General features: G+C 41.9%; 1 protein-coding gene across 1 annotated transcript in view; it reads left to right on the top strand.

The window, feature by feature from the left end:
- LOC107669787 (long-chain fatty acid transport protein 6) overlaps nucleotides 1-14,308 on the top strand; it is a 17,734-nt gene extending 3,426 nt beyond the window's left edge. Inside the window, exons 2-9 of the mRNA XM_016462180.1 lie at nucleotides 8,261-8,467; nucleotides 9,204-9,362; nucleotides 9,535-9,659; nucleotides 10,277-10,471; nucleotides 10,611-10,701; nucleotides 10,995-11,193; nucleotides 13,583-13,680; nucleotides 13,895-14,308. Of these exons, the coding sequence (XP_016317666.1) occupies nucleotides 8,261-8,467; nucleotides 9,204-9,362; nucleotides 9,535-9,659; nucleotides 10,277-10,471; nucleotides 10,611-10,701; nucleotides 10,995-11,193; nucleotides 13,583-13,680; nucleotides 13,895-14,052 (1,232 nt within the window). The 3' untranslated portion in view covers nucleotides 14,053-14,308. The remainder of the gene's footprint in view (nucleotides 1-8,260; nucleotides 8,468-9,203; nucleotides 9,363-9,534; nucleotides 9,660-10,276; nucleotides 10,472-10,610; nucleotides 10,702-10,994; nucleotides 11,194-13,582; nucleotides 13,681-13,894) is intronic.
- The last annotated feature ends 1,668 nt before the right edge of the window (nucleotides 14,309-15,976 follow it).

Below are 15,976 nucleotides of genomic sequence, written 5' to 3'. Positions count from 1 at the left end.
AAAGCAACTCCATGGTAGGGAACCAAACAGATGAACTTTAGTAGGCCTACTTGCCAACTCCACCAACGAAGATTCCAATTCAATCCACAACGCTTCCATATGTATCAAGCATAACATAGGAAAAAAAACCTTCTACAAACAGAAAAAACACCTCAATCATTATCCTCGTTCTACCAATTAAACATAGAAAAAAAATACCCAATAGTTTTGTTCTCTACTAAATGGGTCATCAAAATAACTCTTTCATAAATAAATAAATGCAATAAAGTAACCATACTCACAGTTGAGAAGGAAACAAAAATGTTTCTCAACAAGGGCCTTCCCCAAATGCAGAAGATCAGCTCAAATGCTGCAACTAGGCACATTGGCACACAACCAAAAGGTATCCATACTCTCTTCTTCTATTAAGCTACTACATTTATCCGTGATCAACCGAAGTTTAGGCTGCCCCCTACAAGCGAGGAATGAAACTGCAGCTGAACTCAACTAGTAGCAGGCTGAAGACTGTTACATACCCCCTCCATCAAAAGAAGTCTTGAAGTACCCATGACAGACTTAAATTCTGAACATGATAGGTATCAACATTTCCAGGCTCACCAAGAAATGAAACAACATAATTTACTGGACCCAGACATTTTTCCACTTTAGCTGGACCCTTCCATTTTGCAGACAATTTAGACATAAACCCCTCATCTGCTTTGGATAAAGGATGAGCTCGAACCCAAACTATGTCTCCTACTTGAAACCAAGTATTCTTTTTTTTTTTTTTTATCATAATAGCATTTTTGCTTGGCCTGAGCTCGTTCTACATTCTCCCTTACCACCTGGATCAGACTTTGTTGCCTGTCTGTCACCTCATAGGTAGGGCTGCTTGGATCAGGCGGTCGATTAATAGCCCTTTCTAGTGGACCCTTGAGTTTCCGTCCCAAAGCAACTTCAGCAGGTGTATATCCCGTACTTTCATGCCACGCCGTGTTTATTGCAAACCCAAATTCGGCCAACCACCTGTCCCATTGTCTGTGGTGCTCTTCCACATATGAAGCCATCATTGTTTTGAGTGTGCGATTTACCCTTTCCGTGAGGTTTCTCTCTTCTACCCTTTCCACAAACCCTTGTTTGTGGGTGATACGCGGTTGTTAATTTCTGCACAACTCCCCATTGCTTACAAATCAAGTTGATAAGATGGGATGTGAACTATGCTCCACGATCGGATACAAGGTAAGCGGGAGTTCCCCATCTAGTGAATATTTCTTCCACTAAGATGCGTGCTATTTGTGGTGCCTTGGCCGTTCGTAAAGGAAATAACTCCACCCACTTGGAACAATAGTCAACCACCACCAGTAAATGTTTGTTCTGCTTTCCACTCTTCGGAAATGGTCCCATTAAATCTACACCAAGCATGTAACCTGGCTCCACCACAGGTGTTGACTGTAAATGGCCAGACAGCTTTGACAAGTTAGGTTTGTACTTCTGACATATATGACAAAACTTGCAGTACTTCCATACGTCTGCACGCATACTAGGCCAGTATGCAACTTCCATTAGCCTGAGCAACGTCTTCATTCTCCCAACATGCCCACTCAGAGGATTGTCATGTGCATACTGTAAGAACTCATTTCGGAGGGAAGCTGGGATGACTAATTGCAATTTCTCTCCATTATGACTACTAGGGACACTGCGGAATAACAACTCATTTTCACACACATACCTTACCCGTGTTTTATCCGCATCCACCTGTGCATCAGCCTTCTTACTCAGCTCTTGCACTTCCGCATCATCACTCTGTGCAGTGGCTAGTTGAGACAGGTTGACTGGTAAAACTGCTGGCTTAACTGGGGACTTCATGCCTTTGAGAACTGTAATCCTTCCTGAAGTTGCCACTGGTTCCATGCTTCTAGATAGTACATCTGGTACTACGTTGGACTGTCCCTTTCTATACTTGACAGTAAATTGGAAACCTTGCAAACGGATGGTCCATCGTGTCAATCGTGAAGACAGTTTGGGGTGTTGGAATACCCAAGCTAATGCGGAGTGGTCAGTAATCACCTCAAAAGGTCGACCTTCTAAATATGTCCTCCATTTCTCCACAGCCCAGATCACTGCGAGACATTCTTTTTCTGAAACAGAATACGCCTTTTCAGGTCCTCGTAACAAACGAGATGCGTATGCCACAACATGCACTACGTTGGACTGTCCCTTTCTATACTTGACAGTAAATTGGAAACCTTGCAAACGGATGGTCCATCGTGTCAATCGTGAAGACAGTTTGGGGTGTTGGAATACCCAAGTTAATGCGGAGTGGTCAGTAATCACCTCAAAAGGTCGACCTTCTAAATATGTCCTCCATTTCTCCACAGCCCAGATCACTGCGAGACATTCTTTTTCTGAAACAGAATACGCCTTTTCAGGTCCTCGTAACAAACGAGATGCGTATGCCACAACATGCTCTTCTCCCTCCACATCTTGAGTCAATACTGCTCCTAACCCAACTTCACTCGCATCTGTTTGGACTTTGAAAGACTTTGACAGGTCAGGTGGAATTAGCATTCGTCAGTTCTCGCTTAATGATGTCAAATGCTGTCTGGCATTCATCTGTCCAACCCCAGGTAGCATTCTTTTGTTTCAGAGTATGAAGTGAAGCAGCCTTTTCCAAAAACTTGGGTATGAATCGATGATACCATCCTGCCAAACCTATAAAACGTTGTAGATCTTTAAGTGATTGAGGCACAGGAAAAATCACATACTGCAGACACTTTTGACAGATCAGTCTTAACTCTTTCTCCAGATATGACATGTCCCAAGAATGTAAGGGATCTCTGAAAAAAGTTGCATTTTCTCAGGTTAAGAGTTAGACCGGCATTGGCGAGACAGCTGAACACCTGATTAAGATGTTGCAGGTGCTTTTCTTTATTTTCTGAGAATATCACCACATCGTCTATGTATATCAGACAGCATTTTCCTCTTAGATCCCTGAGAACATGCTCCATCAATCTTTGGAACGAAGCTGCAGCATTTTTAAGGCCAAAGGGTAGACACAAGAATTCAAATAGCCCTGCAGAGGTAACAAAGGCGGTCTTCTGTATGCTTTCTGGCTCCATCTCCATTTGCCAATAACCAGTCTTGAGGTCAAGCGTGCTAACCACAGTTGTTCCATGTAATGATTCCAGAATGTCCTGTATTTGTGGTATTGGATAAGCATCAAGGTGAGTTTTTGCATTTACGCCTCTATAATCTACACACAGCCTTGATCCTCCATCTTTTTTAGGTACCACCACTACTGGAGAAGCCCATGGAGAAATAGATGGACGGATGATCTTCTTATCCAGTAGCCCTTGAATTTCTGCATCAACAAATTGTTGTTTTTCTCTTGACAGCTTATAGGGTTTTTTCCGAACAGGAACTTCGTCAGTGGTGATAATTCGATGTTTGACTATACTTGACTGACCTATTTCATGTGTGCAGACTGTGGGCCATTTCAACATCAGCTCCCTCAGCATGTCTTTGCTATGATGATTCATATCAGCTTTCTGAACAAGGTCACGGATCGACTGTAGAGTTTCATCTGAAGCCACTGGTGTGGACAGAGCAAGATAGAAATGTACGGTCGAACAGGGTTCATGTGACAACAAAGGAAAAGTCGCAACTTTCTCATCATCTTCTAATGTTGGTAGTTGATACTGAGATCTTCTGAAGTCAAGGATGATCCCTGAAGATAACAGAAAATCCATACCAAGGATAATAGGTACTGTTAGATCAGTATCACGCATTACGTACAATGTCAGAGCTATTTTTCTCCCTTGCAGTTCACATTCCCACTCCAGCTTGCCAATAGCTTCCTGCCTCTGACCGTTGGCTAGCAAAAAGGTCTGGCCATTGCTCGGTTTACATGGTTCTTGACATTGCAATTGCTTCCAACAAGACTCTTGAATGAGCGATAAGGTACTGCCGGTATCAATCATTGCTTGTAAGTATCTGCCACGTAGAATGATAGGGAGGGTGATTATCTCAGGTTGAACAACACTTTTCGCAGACTGCATGCTTCTCGTGTTAGCTGGAGAAGACTTTAGTACAACTTCTCTAGAAGCATTCGCTCTCCGTTGCTGCGTCTCTGAATTAACTTGGCTCCAGTATCTTCTAGACTCTTCAAAATCCTTTTCAATTTGAGTGCCAAATCTTACCAAATGATCCACCCCTCTCACAGTTCCTCTGAGTAAACTCGCTAGTCGTGGGTTGCAATTTTGTAAGATGGCATGTACCACTTCCCTCTCTGACATGTCCTTGTTTCTTCGAAGGCATAAGGCTCTATAATGATAAGCAAAATCTCTAATACTCTCTTTAGCACCCTGCTTCCTTTCCAGTAATCTTCTAGCAGCTTCTTCTTCATAGTCTTCACTTAAGAATGAGCGCAAAAAGATATCTTTGAACCGTTGCCATGTCTGAACGTTCTTCTCTGCCAGCCACCAATCTTTGGCAGTACCCTTTAATACTGATGTTAAAGAAGCAAGAATTTCACAATCATTGAGAGGACGAATGGCAAAATATTCCTCACATCTCTCTATGAAAGTAACAGGATCTTCCTCTCCACTATTACTAAAACTTGGAAATTCTATTTTCACTGGAGGATGGAATGACATCATTGACATACCTTCTAAGCAGGACATTTGGCTACTTGGCACATGGTAAGTCTGGTTAGTCACTGTAGCTCTAGAAACAGGAGCATAAAGATTTGACTTTGGATGTATGGGAGTAGACATAACAGGCGTAAGGGTTTTTAATTTGTGGTCAATTTGAGCATCTCGCCTCTTCAAACAGTCCACCATAGATTTACCCAAATCTTGAAGTTCAAGCTCCATTTTTTTCTGGACTCTCTCACATTCTCGTTCCAGGTGGTAAGTCACTCTTTCTTCAATAGCTTTACACTCAGCAAAGGTCACGCTTTCATTCATCTTTTGAACCCACTTTTCAAAACGACTCTCCAATTTACTGACTCGCTCAATTAACTGTTCTATTAATGTTGCACCTGATATTTGCATTTGCTCTTGTGTGTGCGCCTCTTCTTGTTCTTTCTCAGGTTCAGGAGGTGAAGGATCCCTACTCTGCTGTTTAATTTCATTCTTAGCCTCAACCACTTCATTTTCTTCTTCTGAGTCTACATAAAGAGTACTAAATGTATCGATTAGTTCTCTAACAGGCTCTCTTCTGCTAAGGAATGCATCAGAAGAAAAATCAAGTTTGGGTTCCTGCTCATCCCCATCATTAGATCCTTGGCTTGCCATATTTTATTAGCAGAATAAACAATATCTCATACGAAAATGTGTCTCTGTTTGGGCGCCATTATATAACCACTCAGATTAATATTTAAACCAATGTTAGTTATATATCTGATTTTTGGGTGGGTTTCCAACATAAACGTTGATTAATTCTAACAAATAAAATAAGGCAGCCACAAAACTCTTTCTTTAACTTGTATTCCTTTCAATTTAAGTGATACTAGCGAAAACAATACACATTTTGCACCAAACACAACAGTGATAATATCAATCCAACACCACTTGTTCATCTGAGATCAAAAATTGACCCATCTTGATCAAACTATGAATCAAGTCCTTGAGGGTGAAAGCACAATGTTTAAAAGTCAAAGAAAGTAGTCTTATCTGTGATCATGTTAGACATTGAAGAAGTCCAATGGCAACGACGACTTAAGTAGGCTCAAACGTTGTCCTTGAATCACAATTATAATCCGTATTGTAGAGCGGCGAATCAGTCCTTAAAGCAACTCCATGGTAGGGAACCAAACAGATAGCCTTTAGTAGGCCTACTTGCCAACTCCATCAACGAAGATTCGAATTCAATCCACAACGCTTCCATATGTATCAAGCATAACATAGGAAAAAAAACCTTCTACAAACAGAAAAAACACCTCAATCATTATCCTCGTTCTACCAATTAAAGGTTCTACTTAATGATGGCGGCACGTTCACACGCTGCGGCTTCTCTATCTCCCGACAGAACCATCTCAAGGATGATCAGAAGAAATGGACAGCACCTGAGTTAAATATATGAGTGTCACAGCAAAGGGTCTGAATACTTAGGACCATGTGATATTTCAGTTTTTCTTTTTTAATAAATCTGCAAAAATGTCAACAATTCTGTGTTTTTCTGTCAATATGGGGTGCTGTGTGTACATTAATGAGGAAAAAAAATTAACTTAAATGATTTTAGCAAATGGCTCCAATATAACAAAGAGTGAAAAATTGAAGGGGGTCTGAATACTTTCCGTACCCACTGTATGTGCTGTACATGTGGAAGAATTGACAATAAAGCAGACTTGACTTGACTTAAACATAAAAAAAAATACCCAATAGTTTTGTTCTCTACTAAATGGGTCATCAAATAACTCTTTCATAAATAAATAAATGCAATAAAGTAACCATACTCACAGTTGAGAAGGAAACAAAAATGTTTCTCAACAAGGGCCTTCCCCAAATGCAGAAGATCAGCTCAAATGCTGCAACTAGGCACATTGGCACACAACCAAAAGGTATCCATACTCTCTTCTCCTATTAAGCTACTACATTTATCCGTGATCAACCGAAGTTTAGGCTGCCCTCTACAAGCGAGGAATGAAACTGCAGCTGAATTCAACTAGTAGCAGGCTGAAGACTGTTACAACGCAACAAATTCCGTCACGAGAAACGTTTCACTGCTGATTTGACAAAGTGTGGTCTGACTGAGCACTGTTACAAATCAAAATAAAAACTGAACTTTCTCTTTTTGAATTTGACATTCAAGAGAGATTTGATGTTTGAAGGCTGGCCTGAATTACAAAAGTTATGAATTCACAGACCCATCAGAACATTCCATCGTTCCATCAAGTCTATAGGACATATATTTAATCACACATACACACTAATTAGTAAGCTTGAGTCAAAACATTCATAAGGACTGCTGAGTTCAGTGGATAAACCGTCTTTGGAAGCTGAATTTTCTTCAGTTCTGTCACAGGATACTGCATGGGTAAAAGGCACATCCTCGATTAATTCAGGTTAAAATGTGAATTTATCATAGTTAACGTTTGATCATGTAATTTGTGAGAATATGAGTGCTAGATTGTCAAGTTTGCCTGCAGCAATCAACATGCTTTAATAAGAGCTTCTTAAATGTCAACAAATCAGATCAGAATGTTCTGTATAGTTATGTTAAGTTCTTTTAATATATTACCATATTGACATCATTTACTTTGAAACATACAGTTGTGCTCATAAGTTTACACACCCCTTGCAGAATATGCAAAATGTTCATAATTTTAACAAAATAAGAGGGATCGTGAAAATTGCATGTTATTTATTTTTTATTTAGTACTGTCCTGAAGAAGCTATTTCACATAACGGATGTTTATATATACTCCACAAGACAAAATAACGACTGAATTTATGAAAATGACCCCAATCAAATGTTTACATACTCTTGAATATTAATACTGTGTGTTATTTCCTGGATGATCCATCACTGTTGTTCATGAGTCCTTTGTTGGTCCTGAGCAGTTCAACTGCCTGCTGTTTTTCAGAGAAATCCTCCAGCTCCTGCACATTCTCAGGTTTTCCAGCATCTTCTGCAGATCTGAACCCTTTCCAGCAGTGACCGTATGATTTTGAGATCCATCTTTTCAAACTGAGGACAATTGAGAGACTCATACATAACTATTACAAAAGGTCAAAACATGTTCTGATGCTCAAGAAGGCCACACAATGCATTAAGAACAGGATGATGATGTGTCAATTTTTCTTATTTTGTTTAAAGATCATATTTTTTTCATTTAGTACTGCACTTCAGAAGCTACATAAATACATACATGTTTCCCAGAAGACAAAATAAGGACAATTTACCCTGATCACCCAATTCACTCTTAATGCTTTGTGTGGCCTTCTGGAGCATCAGTACATGTTTTGATCTTTTGTGATAGCTTTGTATGAGTCCCTCGATCGTCCTCAGAGTGAAAAGATGGATCTCAAAATCACACGGTCACTGCTGGAAAGGGTTCAGATCTGCAGAAGATGCTGGAAAACCAAAGAATGTGTAGGAGCTGGAGGATTTTTAACTGTTCAGGACCAACAACTATCCAACCGGAACCAACATGAACAACCATCACAAAACATTAAAACAGTGATGGATCATCCAGGAAACATATCATCTATGTATACCATCTATAGTCATGCTGTTTGTTCATCTGAAAGGAAAAGCGTTTGACTCCTGTGTGTAGACTTGATCAGGTGTGTGGACGAGGTGCTGCTGGCTCTGACGGACGCTGGGCTTGAGGTTTGGGTGGCAGCAGAGAGCTCCTCACACCAGAGCGTCGGGACGCTGCTGGACAAGCTGGAGTCAGCCTCTCCAGACAAGCCCGAGACTGACGGCCCTCAGCCCAACCTCATGAACAACTTCCTATTTATCTTCACCTCTGGCACCACAGGTACAGCACAGCAGCTTCATCATCTCGTAGAGCAGACGCTGGGGTGATGACCGTAGGACCGGAGGGGTTACTCTAGCAGCTGTTAAACTAACAGTCAATGCTGGGGATGATGCTTGCGTGATTGCACCTTTGTAGCAGTTGTGTATGATTCCTCATTTGTAAGGAGCTGGTCATATCTCACACTCTACAGTACTCTGGATGTAGCAGGAACTAATGCACAGCTATCACGAAACATGCAGTCATTATCAAATGAACCAAAGGAATGAAAACAGAAATCAAGAAAAACACTTCAGTAAACGAATGCCTGAACATTGTGTGTAATATTGGAAAAGTACACTTAAAAAAAGCTGATGCAGTTATTAGTTTGATGAAATGTCACATGCTGCATTTAAAGGTCTTATTAAAGATTTATTTTACTGTTTCACTACTTTATATGAAAAGTGTTTCACTGAGTAGTCATATTAGTTCTCTGGTGTGCTTTTGGCCCTTGTTTACATACACATCAGCATCATCTCCAGCCTGTTAGTAATAGAGTTTTTATCTGTCAGTGCTCAGTTTGTGTGCTGTGTTGTTTATGTATTGTGTTGTACATTGCATCTTCACACATTGTCTCCTGTATGTCTATTCTATTGTGAGTCGTACTGAGCTGTAGCTCTTAATGTGACCTCTAACTGTTACAGCTTCAGCTCTTCATTGTGCAGCAGGCCATTCTGTTGTTTATTTCTTCGTTCCTCAGGGCTGCCGAAGGCTGCTCGGATCAGTCACATCAAAGCGGTGATGTGCATGGCCTTCCTGCGCTTGTGTGGCGCTCGAGCCTGTGACCGAGTCTATCTGACGCTGCCGCTCTATCACATGTCTGCATCACTGCTCTGCATCGGCGGCTGCATCGAGCTCGGTACGATCAGCCCAACACAATGATATCACAGTCACCACTGCAACACGATGACTTGTTTTACTGCACTGTAAATACTGTAAGACAGGTGTTTACACGCATGAACATCTCTTGCGAGTCCTGCTGTTATCCAGGGAAGAGTCTGGCTGAATGTAATCCTGATGTTGGATTTCAGGGGCGACCTGTGTTTTGAAGAGGAAGTTCTCTGCCAGCCAGTTTTGGAAGGACTGTGTGAAGTATGATATTACTATGTTTCAGTATATTGGAGAACTCTGTCGATATCTGGTCAATCAACCAAAGGTACTAAACTTTGTACTACATGCTGAAATATGTACTGTATTATTATTTTATTTATTTTTTCTAGTTTACATTGTTTCATCAAAGATTAGATTTCATTGTGTTTGTGTTGCGTTGATGAAATTGTTTAAAGGGGTCCTATTATGCTCTTTTACAAAGTTGAAGCTACAGCACAGCAGCTCTTCTTCTTGGTTTTCTCTGATGCACTAACTCTGCAGCAGCACTTCTTCTTCGTCGTCTCGTCTGATGCACTCACTCAACCAAGCGCTCTAACCACAACCTCGCCCCTCCCCACCCCCCAACCATTCGAATTTCTGTAGGCGGGAATTATTTGTAATGATATTCTAATGAGCCGTTTTGTGACATCACAAAGCCCGGAAAACGAACGCTGTAGTCCAAACGAGCCATTCATTGTAGTTCTTGAAAAGGGATTCTTAAAAAACGAAATATCTCCCTTTGGAGTGGACTTTGAGATTTTTAACATTCTAGATCTTTTTTATGCCCAAACTTACACACTACACACTGACTAAAATTAAAAAAGTGAAAAAGCATAATATAGGACCCCTTTAAGCTGTTGCGGTTAATCTTTGGCTTATTTTCATACCACTTCCTTTCTACAGACTGCAGAGGAAGTGGCTCATAAAGTTCGCCTCGCCGCAGGAAGTGGTCTCAGAGCCGACGTTTGGAAGGAGTTTCTCAGGCGTTTTGGAAAAATCCAAATTCGTGAAGCTTATGGTTTAACGGAGGCCAGTATTGGCTTCGTTAATTACACTGATGAAATTGGACCGATTGGGCGAGCCAGTTATTTTAATAAGGTCTGTTTTTATTTGATTTGAGGGTTTTTAATGCAACTGTTTAATAAAATAAATGTGTAAAAAATGAGGTTCAAAGAGGAATTGCAGTTCATTCAGAAATCCGAAATGTACTTTGAGATGTGGATCTGTTTTATTTCAGCTCAATTTGCCGTTTGAGTTTTTAAAATGTGATCCACACACATATGAGCCCATACGCACAGACACGGGACACTGCATTAAAGTGAGTAAAGGTGAGATCATCACATCTGCTTTCATATACATTCATTTTTAAGAGCAGACGACTGACCACTGTTGTGTGACTCTGAGATGGACACCGGATCACTTTATTAGGAGTGATGTTACCTTTCTGTAAATGACAACTCTGTGAGGGAGCTTACTTTTTGTCATGTTTGTGCAGGTTTGGAAAAGTAGTTATTTTGCATATGAGGAGAAGTGGTGAAAATGAACTGAAATCGATGTGAAATGTTTGAGCTGTGTTTTGAGTGAGTAATGATGTCCTCAGCCCAGACTGCTGTGGTTTCAGGGCAAGCAGGGTTACTGGTGGCTCCAGTGATGTTCACCAACCCTTTCCTGGGATACGCAGGCGATAAAGCCATGTCTGAGAGGAAGCTGCTGAGGGACGTCTTTAAGTGCGGAGATGTGTACTTCAACACTGGAGACCTGATGCTTCAGGACCACAGAAACTTTGTCTACTTCAAAGACAGGATTGGAGACACATTCAGGTCTTTATTTCATGTAAATGTGCTGGTATTGTGGGGAATCTTTGCATTCGATCGCATTGCAGTTTGAAGCTCTGAGAGCAGGAGCGCGTTTCCAAAGTCATAATGACATAATAATGCTTCGATAGGATTCTGTGTGAAAAGGTTCGGTTCAGGGCTCTGGCAGAGGGTCTGGCCAAGACTAACTTGGTGGGACCTCTAAAGAATCTGCCCAAAAGCTCAACCTACACGCAGTTAAATCACAGATGCGGAGCACCTTTGGGAATTTCCTGTCTGAGCAGAGTGGTCTTACATCAACTGAACTTTTGACATAAACATACACACTCTGTGTAGACTTTACATTTACGTTGATTCTTCAGAAGACCCAAATGAGAAATGTCATGATAAGAGCAGCAGTGTAGTGCAGAAAAGAAGCCAGGTCTAGCAGGCTCCTGCGTTCATGAGCTGCTTTGTAAAGCTGCTGCTGGTCTCGACAGCTCTAGTGGAGGTTTGTCACCGCTGAGGACCAGAGGGAGTCAAGCTTTTGGAAAGCGGTTTTGTGCAGCACTGTAAAGGAGCATCCAGGTGCCGCTTGTTCACTGACTGTACACCGTCAATGCACTTGATGAGAGCGGCTGCAGGAAGCCAGAGGAGTGACGCTTAGCCTGATTCTTCTCACAGCACTCTCAGAACAAAGAGTCATAAAGTAATTCCTCATTGTGTGCATGAAAAAATAAAACACCCCCGTACAGGGACACAGTGAGTCAAAACGAGTTCTCGCAGTACAGATGAATTGTGTTTTCTAGAGTCATAAAGTAATTCCTCATTGTGTGCATGAAAAAATAAAACACCCCCGTACAGGAAGGGACACAGTGAGTCAAAACGAGTTCTCGCAGTACAGATGAATTGTGTTTTCCTTCTCTTAGCCTCCGTCTATAGCTGTATGTGAGCGACCACTATTTCTCCTCCGCGCTCCAGGCATTCAGTAATCACTCCATTCCTCGCTCCACTGAGCAGAAACGCTTATATTACACGAGAAATAATTACACAATACTAGAAGAATAGACGTGGTTTACTGGAACACTACTATTAGCCCAAGTCTATCTTAAATGACTGTTTAAGTCCCTTGTCTGTGCAGTGTTTCTCTACTATGGGTTTTAGTTACTTCAGAAAGAATATGTTGTAGCTTTTCCGTTTTTAAGCTGATAAATCACAGGGCAGCGTTGACAATAATTGTCTGCACTTCCTGAACGTTCTGTGCGAGCTGGTCTCTTGTGTGCAGTGAGGCAGCACATTAGTTTAGAGCGGAGATTATAACAACATGTACAATACACTGTTTAAAACATGAATTCACTCAATCAATATCGCGTGTCCACATGCTACAAACAAACCTGCCTGAGAAATAACCTCCCGCACTCGTTCATCACTGTCATTTAAACCTTCCCCGTCTCTCTGATCTGAGTGATCCATATGGCTGTCAAGCTAGCTAATGATGTTTAACGTGTGAGTTCTTGATAAACTGCAGTTATATTATGGGCTGTTGGCATTAATTGTGCTCGTGATGGAGCTGTAGTGGAGCGACTTTCCAAAAATCGTCTCAGGTTACTTATGTAACCATGGTTCCCCGAGTAGGGAACGAGACACTGCGTCCTCTAGGGGTCGCTATGGGGAACGCCTCGTCGTGACCCGTGTCTGAAGCATACATTGAAAAAACATTTTTCCTCGAAAAGAGAGACAAACGAGAGCGGAGCTTTTTCCCTTGGAAAAAACGCTCGCAGTGCCCGCCCATTGCCCCCTCGGAGGCATCGCGTGCGAGCACTTCGCCCAAACAAATAACGCATAGATCGTGTGTGTCATCAGATGTTAAACAACGTCAACACGGATGCACACATCCTTAAATGCTTTGCTAGTGCTCGCCATAATGAGATGAATAGAGATCGCTCTTACCACAGAAATGCACGCTTCAAACAAAACAGTCAATGAAGACGAAGAAGAGAATGATGTGTGCTCCCGGCGCCTATTTATACTATAGTTGCACCGGTAGTGACATCATGGCTGTCGCCGGCCAACGAGTTGGTGTTTTTTCAATGTATGCTTCAGACACGGGTCACGACGAGGCGTTCCCCATAGCGACCCCTAGAGGATGCAGTTCGAAGTTTCCATGAAAGGGAACCCCTCCTCGCTCAGTCAGGAATCACGCCGCTCCTCTTTACAGACCAGGAGCAAGAGCATTCTTTATTTGTCTGTTGGAAATCATTTTTCTGATGTTGACTCACCTAAGCATGTGAAACTCTAGCACACTTCTTATTGGTCCATTTGCTATGAGTGTAGTTTTCACATCCGAGGAAAGGTGAAATGTTAGGTTAGGACCGCGGCGCCATGTCACTGATCATGCTGTTCTGCTGGTCTGCAGGTGGAAAGGAGAAAACGTGTCCACCACAGAGGTGTCTGAAGTGCTGGGCTGTCTGGACCTCCTGCTGGATGTCAGTGTGTACGGCGTCACTGTGCCAGGTGCTTTAGTCTCCGGCTGTGTCTAATAACTGCTGGAGTAATGATTTACTGTAGTCTGTTTAAAAGTTGCTTTGCTGTCTGTTTTTTAATCATGTTTTTAAATTGATTATTAACTAAACCGTTCCAAATCTAAAGAAGCATCAAATAGATTTCATAAGTGTCGTATGAGAGATGTAGCACTGGGTCTGGTGTGAGTGAATGCTGGTGTTTGCAGGATACGAGGGTCGAGCAGGAATGACTGCTGTTGTGCTGAAGGACGGTCATGGATTGGATGGAGAGAGGCTCTACAGTCATCTGCTCCACACTCTTCCTCCGTACGCATGGCCCTGCTTTCTGAGAGTGCAGGTACGTTTGCTGGCCTGTGCGGTTTGATCATTATATTTTCTCAAGTTGATACGTCAGGCCAGACACACAGGTTTCTCAAAAAGTTTTGAAAATGTATTTGCATGAGTCTTCTGTGATCAGAAAATGTTTCGGACCCTGTTTCCACCTGTTTTTAGCGTTATGTATCCTGAGACCTGCTGACCGTAGCTGACAGACCTGCTGTGAGCACCGCGGTTATTAATCAGCGCTATATGCTTTTGCTAAAGCCGCCAGTCTACATTATTTCAACTCGCTTTGTAAATTTTGTTGCAAAAAATTGTTAAACATCAAAGTTCCTGGTGAAAAATTACAGTACCCATGATTCTGCAAAAACAGTCCCCCAATCAGAGAATCGAAACAATTGTGCTAAAAGTCCCATGATGTGCTCTCAATGACGTGATCGTCAGTCTCCCTACGCTATCAAAATGTAAAATATGTTTTAGATGTTTCTGTCATTTTTAATTTGATTATTCACAGTGTTTCATGGAATTGTAGTTATTTCCCTCACCATAGTCTGCAAGTACACAGATTTGTACCTTTCATCTCTTTTCTGAAATTTTTTTTTTTTTTTCCCCAAATAATTTTTTGCTACAAATCTGAGTCTGTAGTGTTGTGATTGAGCTTGCAGCTGGTTGGTTTGGTTCATTGTTTATAGCTCTTTAAAGACTCCCTATGGGGAAAATGAATGGGAACAATACTTGGGGAAGCAAGTCCGCTGGAAAGTGGGCAGGCGCTGTTGCATACAATAAAAGCATTTGAAACAACAACACAAATCACCTTTGATGCCCAGTGCTGGTAATGTGATCATCATAGGCTCAATCCGAAGCAAAGGTGACTGGAGGAAATGCCGAGATGTCATTAATTCTGATCGTATAACACTGTTCACATTACTGACTGATCGAGATTTGTGTTTTAAGAACAGAATAGAGCAGCTCTGAATGTACTGATCATGCTCCTGTGCTTTCTGATAAAACCGCACCCTGTGAGTGAGTGAGTGAGTGAGTGAGTGAGTGTGTGTGTGTGCGAGTGAGTGTGAGAGTGAGCGAGTGTGAGAGTGTGTGAGTGTGAGTGAGAGTGTGAGTGTGAGTGAGTGAGTGAGTGAGTGTGTGAGAGTGAGCGAGTGTGAGAGTGAGTGTGAGTGTGAGTGTGAGTGTGAGTGCGAGAGTGAGTGAGTGTGTGAGTGAGAGAGTGAGCGAGTGTGAGAGTGAGTGAGAGTGTGTGAGTGAGAGAGTGAGCGAGTGTGAGAGTGAGTGAGAGTGTGTGAGTGAGAGAGTGAGCGAGTGTGAGAGTGAGTGAGAGTGTGTGAGTGAGAGAGTGAGCGAGTGTGAGAGTGAGTGAGAGTGTGTGAGTGAGAGAGTGAGCGAGTGTGAGAGTGAGTGAGAGTGTGTGAGTGAGAGAGTGAGCGAGTGTGAGAGTGAGTGAGAGTGTGTGAGTGAGAGAGTGAGCGAGTGTGAGAGTGAGTGAGAGTGTGTGAGTGAGAGAGTGAGTGAGTGAGTGAGTGAGTGAGAGTGAGTGTGTGTGTGTGCGTGAGTGAGAGTGAGAATGAGTGTGTGAGAGTGAGTGTGTGAGAGTGTGTGATTGTTTGTTTGACTGTAGTACTGGTCACTGGAGATCCTTGTGGATTGTTCTGGCATGTTTGATAATGACGAAGTGTGACTGTTATTCTTTTGTTAGTATCTAAGTTACGTTGTAATAAAGTTAACTTTTTTTATTGTTTGGAAGATTTGTTAGATGATTGCATTTGATCCAGCATTATTAATAACAAACTTGTAAAGGCAGTTGTTTACCACAAGGGGGCAGTGCTAACCTTACACATTTTGTGTATAAAAGTAAACAGAAATGTGATTTGTAATAAAGAACATATATCATATGTTGAGGTCTCTCTCTCTCTCTCTCTCTCTCTCTCTCTCTCTCTCTCTCTCTCTCTCTGTGT

This window comes from Sinocyclocheilus anshuiensis, unplaced genomic scaffold (assembly GCF_001515605.1).
Source record: "Sinocyclocheilus anshuiensis isolate Anshui unplaced genomic scaffold, SAMN03320099.WGS_v1.1 scaffold889, whole genome shotgun sequence".
Taxonomy (NCBI): domain Eukaryota; kingdom Metazoa; phylum Chordata; class Actinopteri; order Cypriniformes; family Cyprinidae; genus Sinocyclocheilus; species Sinocyclocheilus anshuiensis.
The sequence above is the reverse complement of the archived record's forward strand: the minus strand, read 5'-3'. Positions and strand labels throughout refer to the sequence as shown.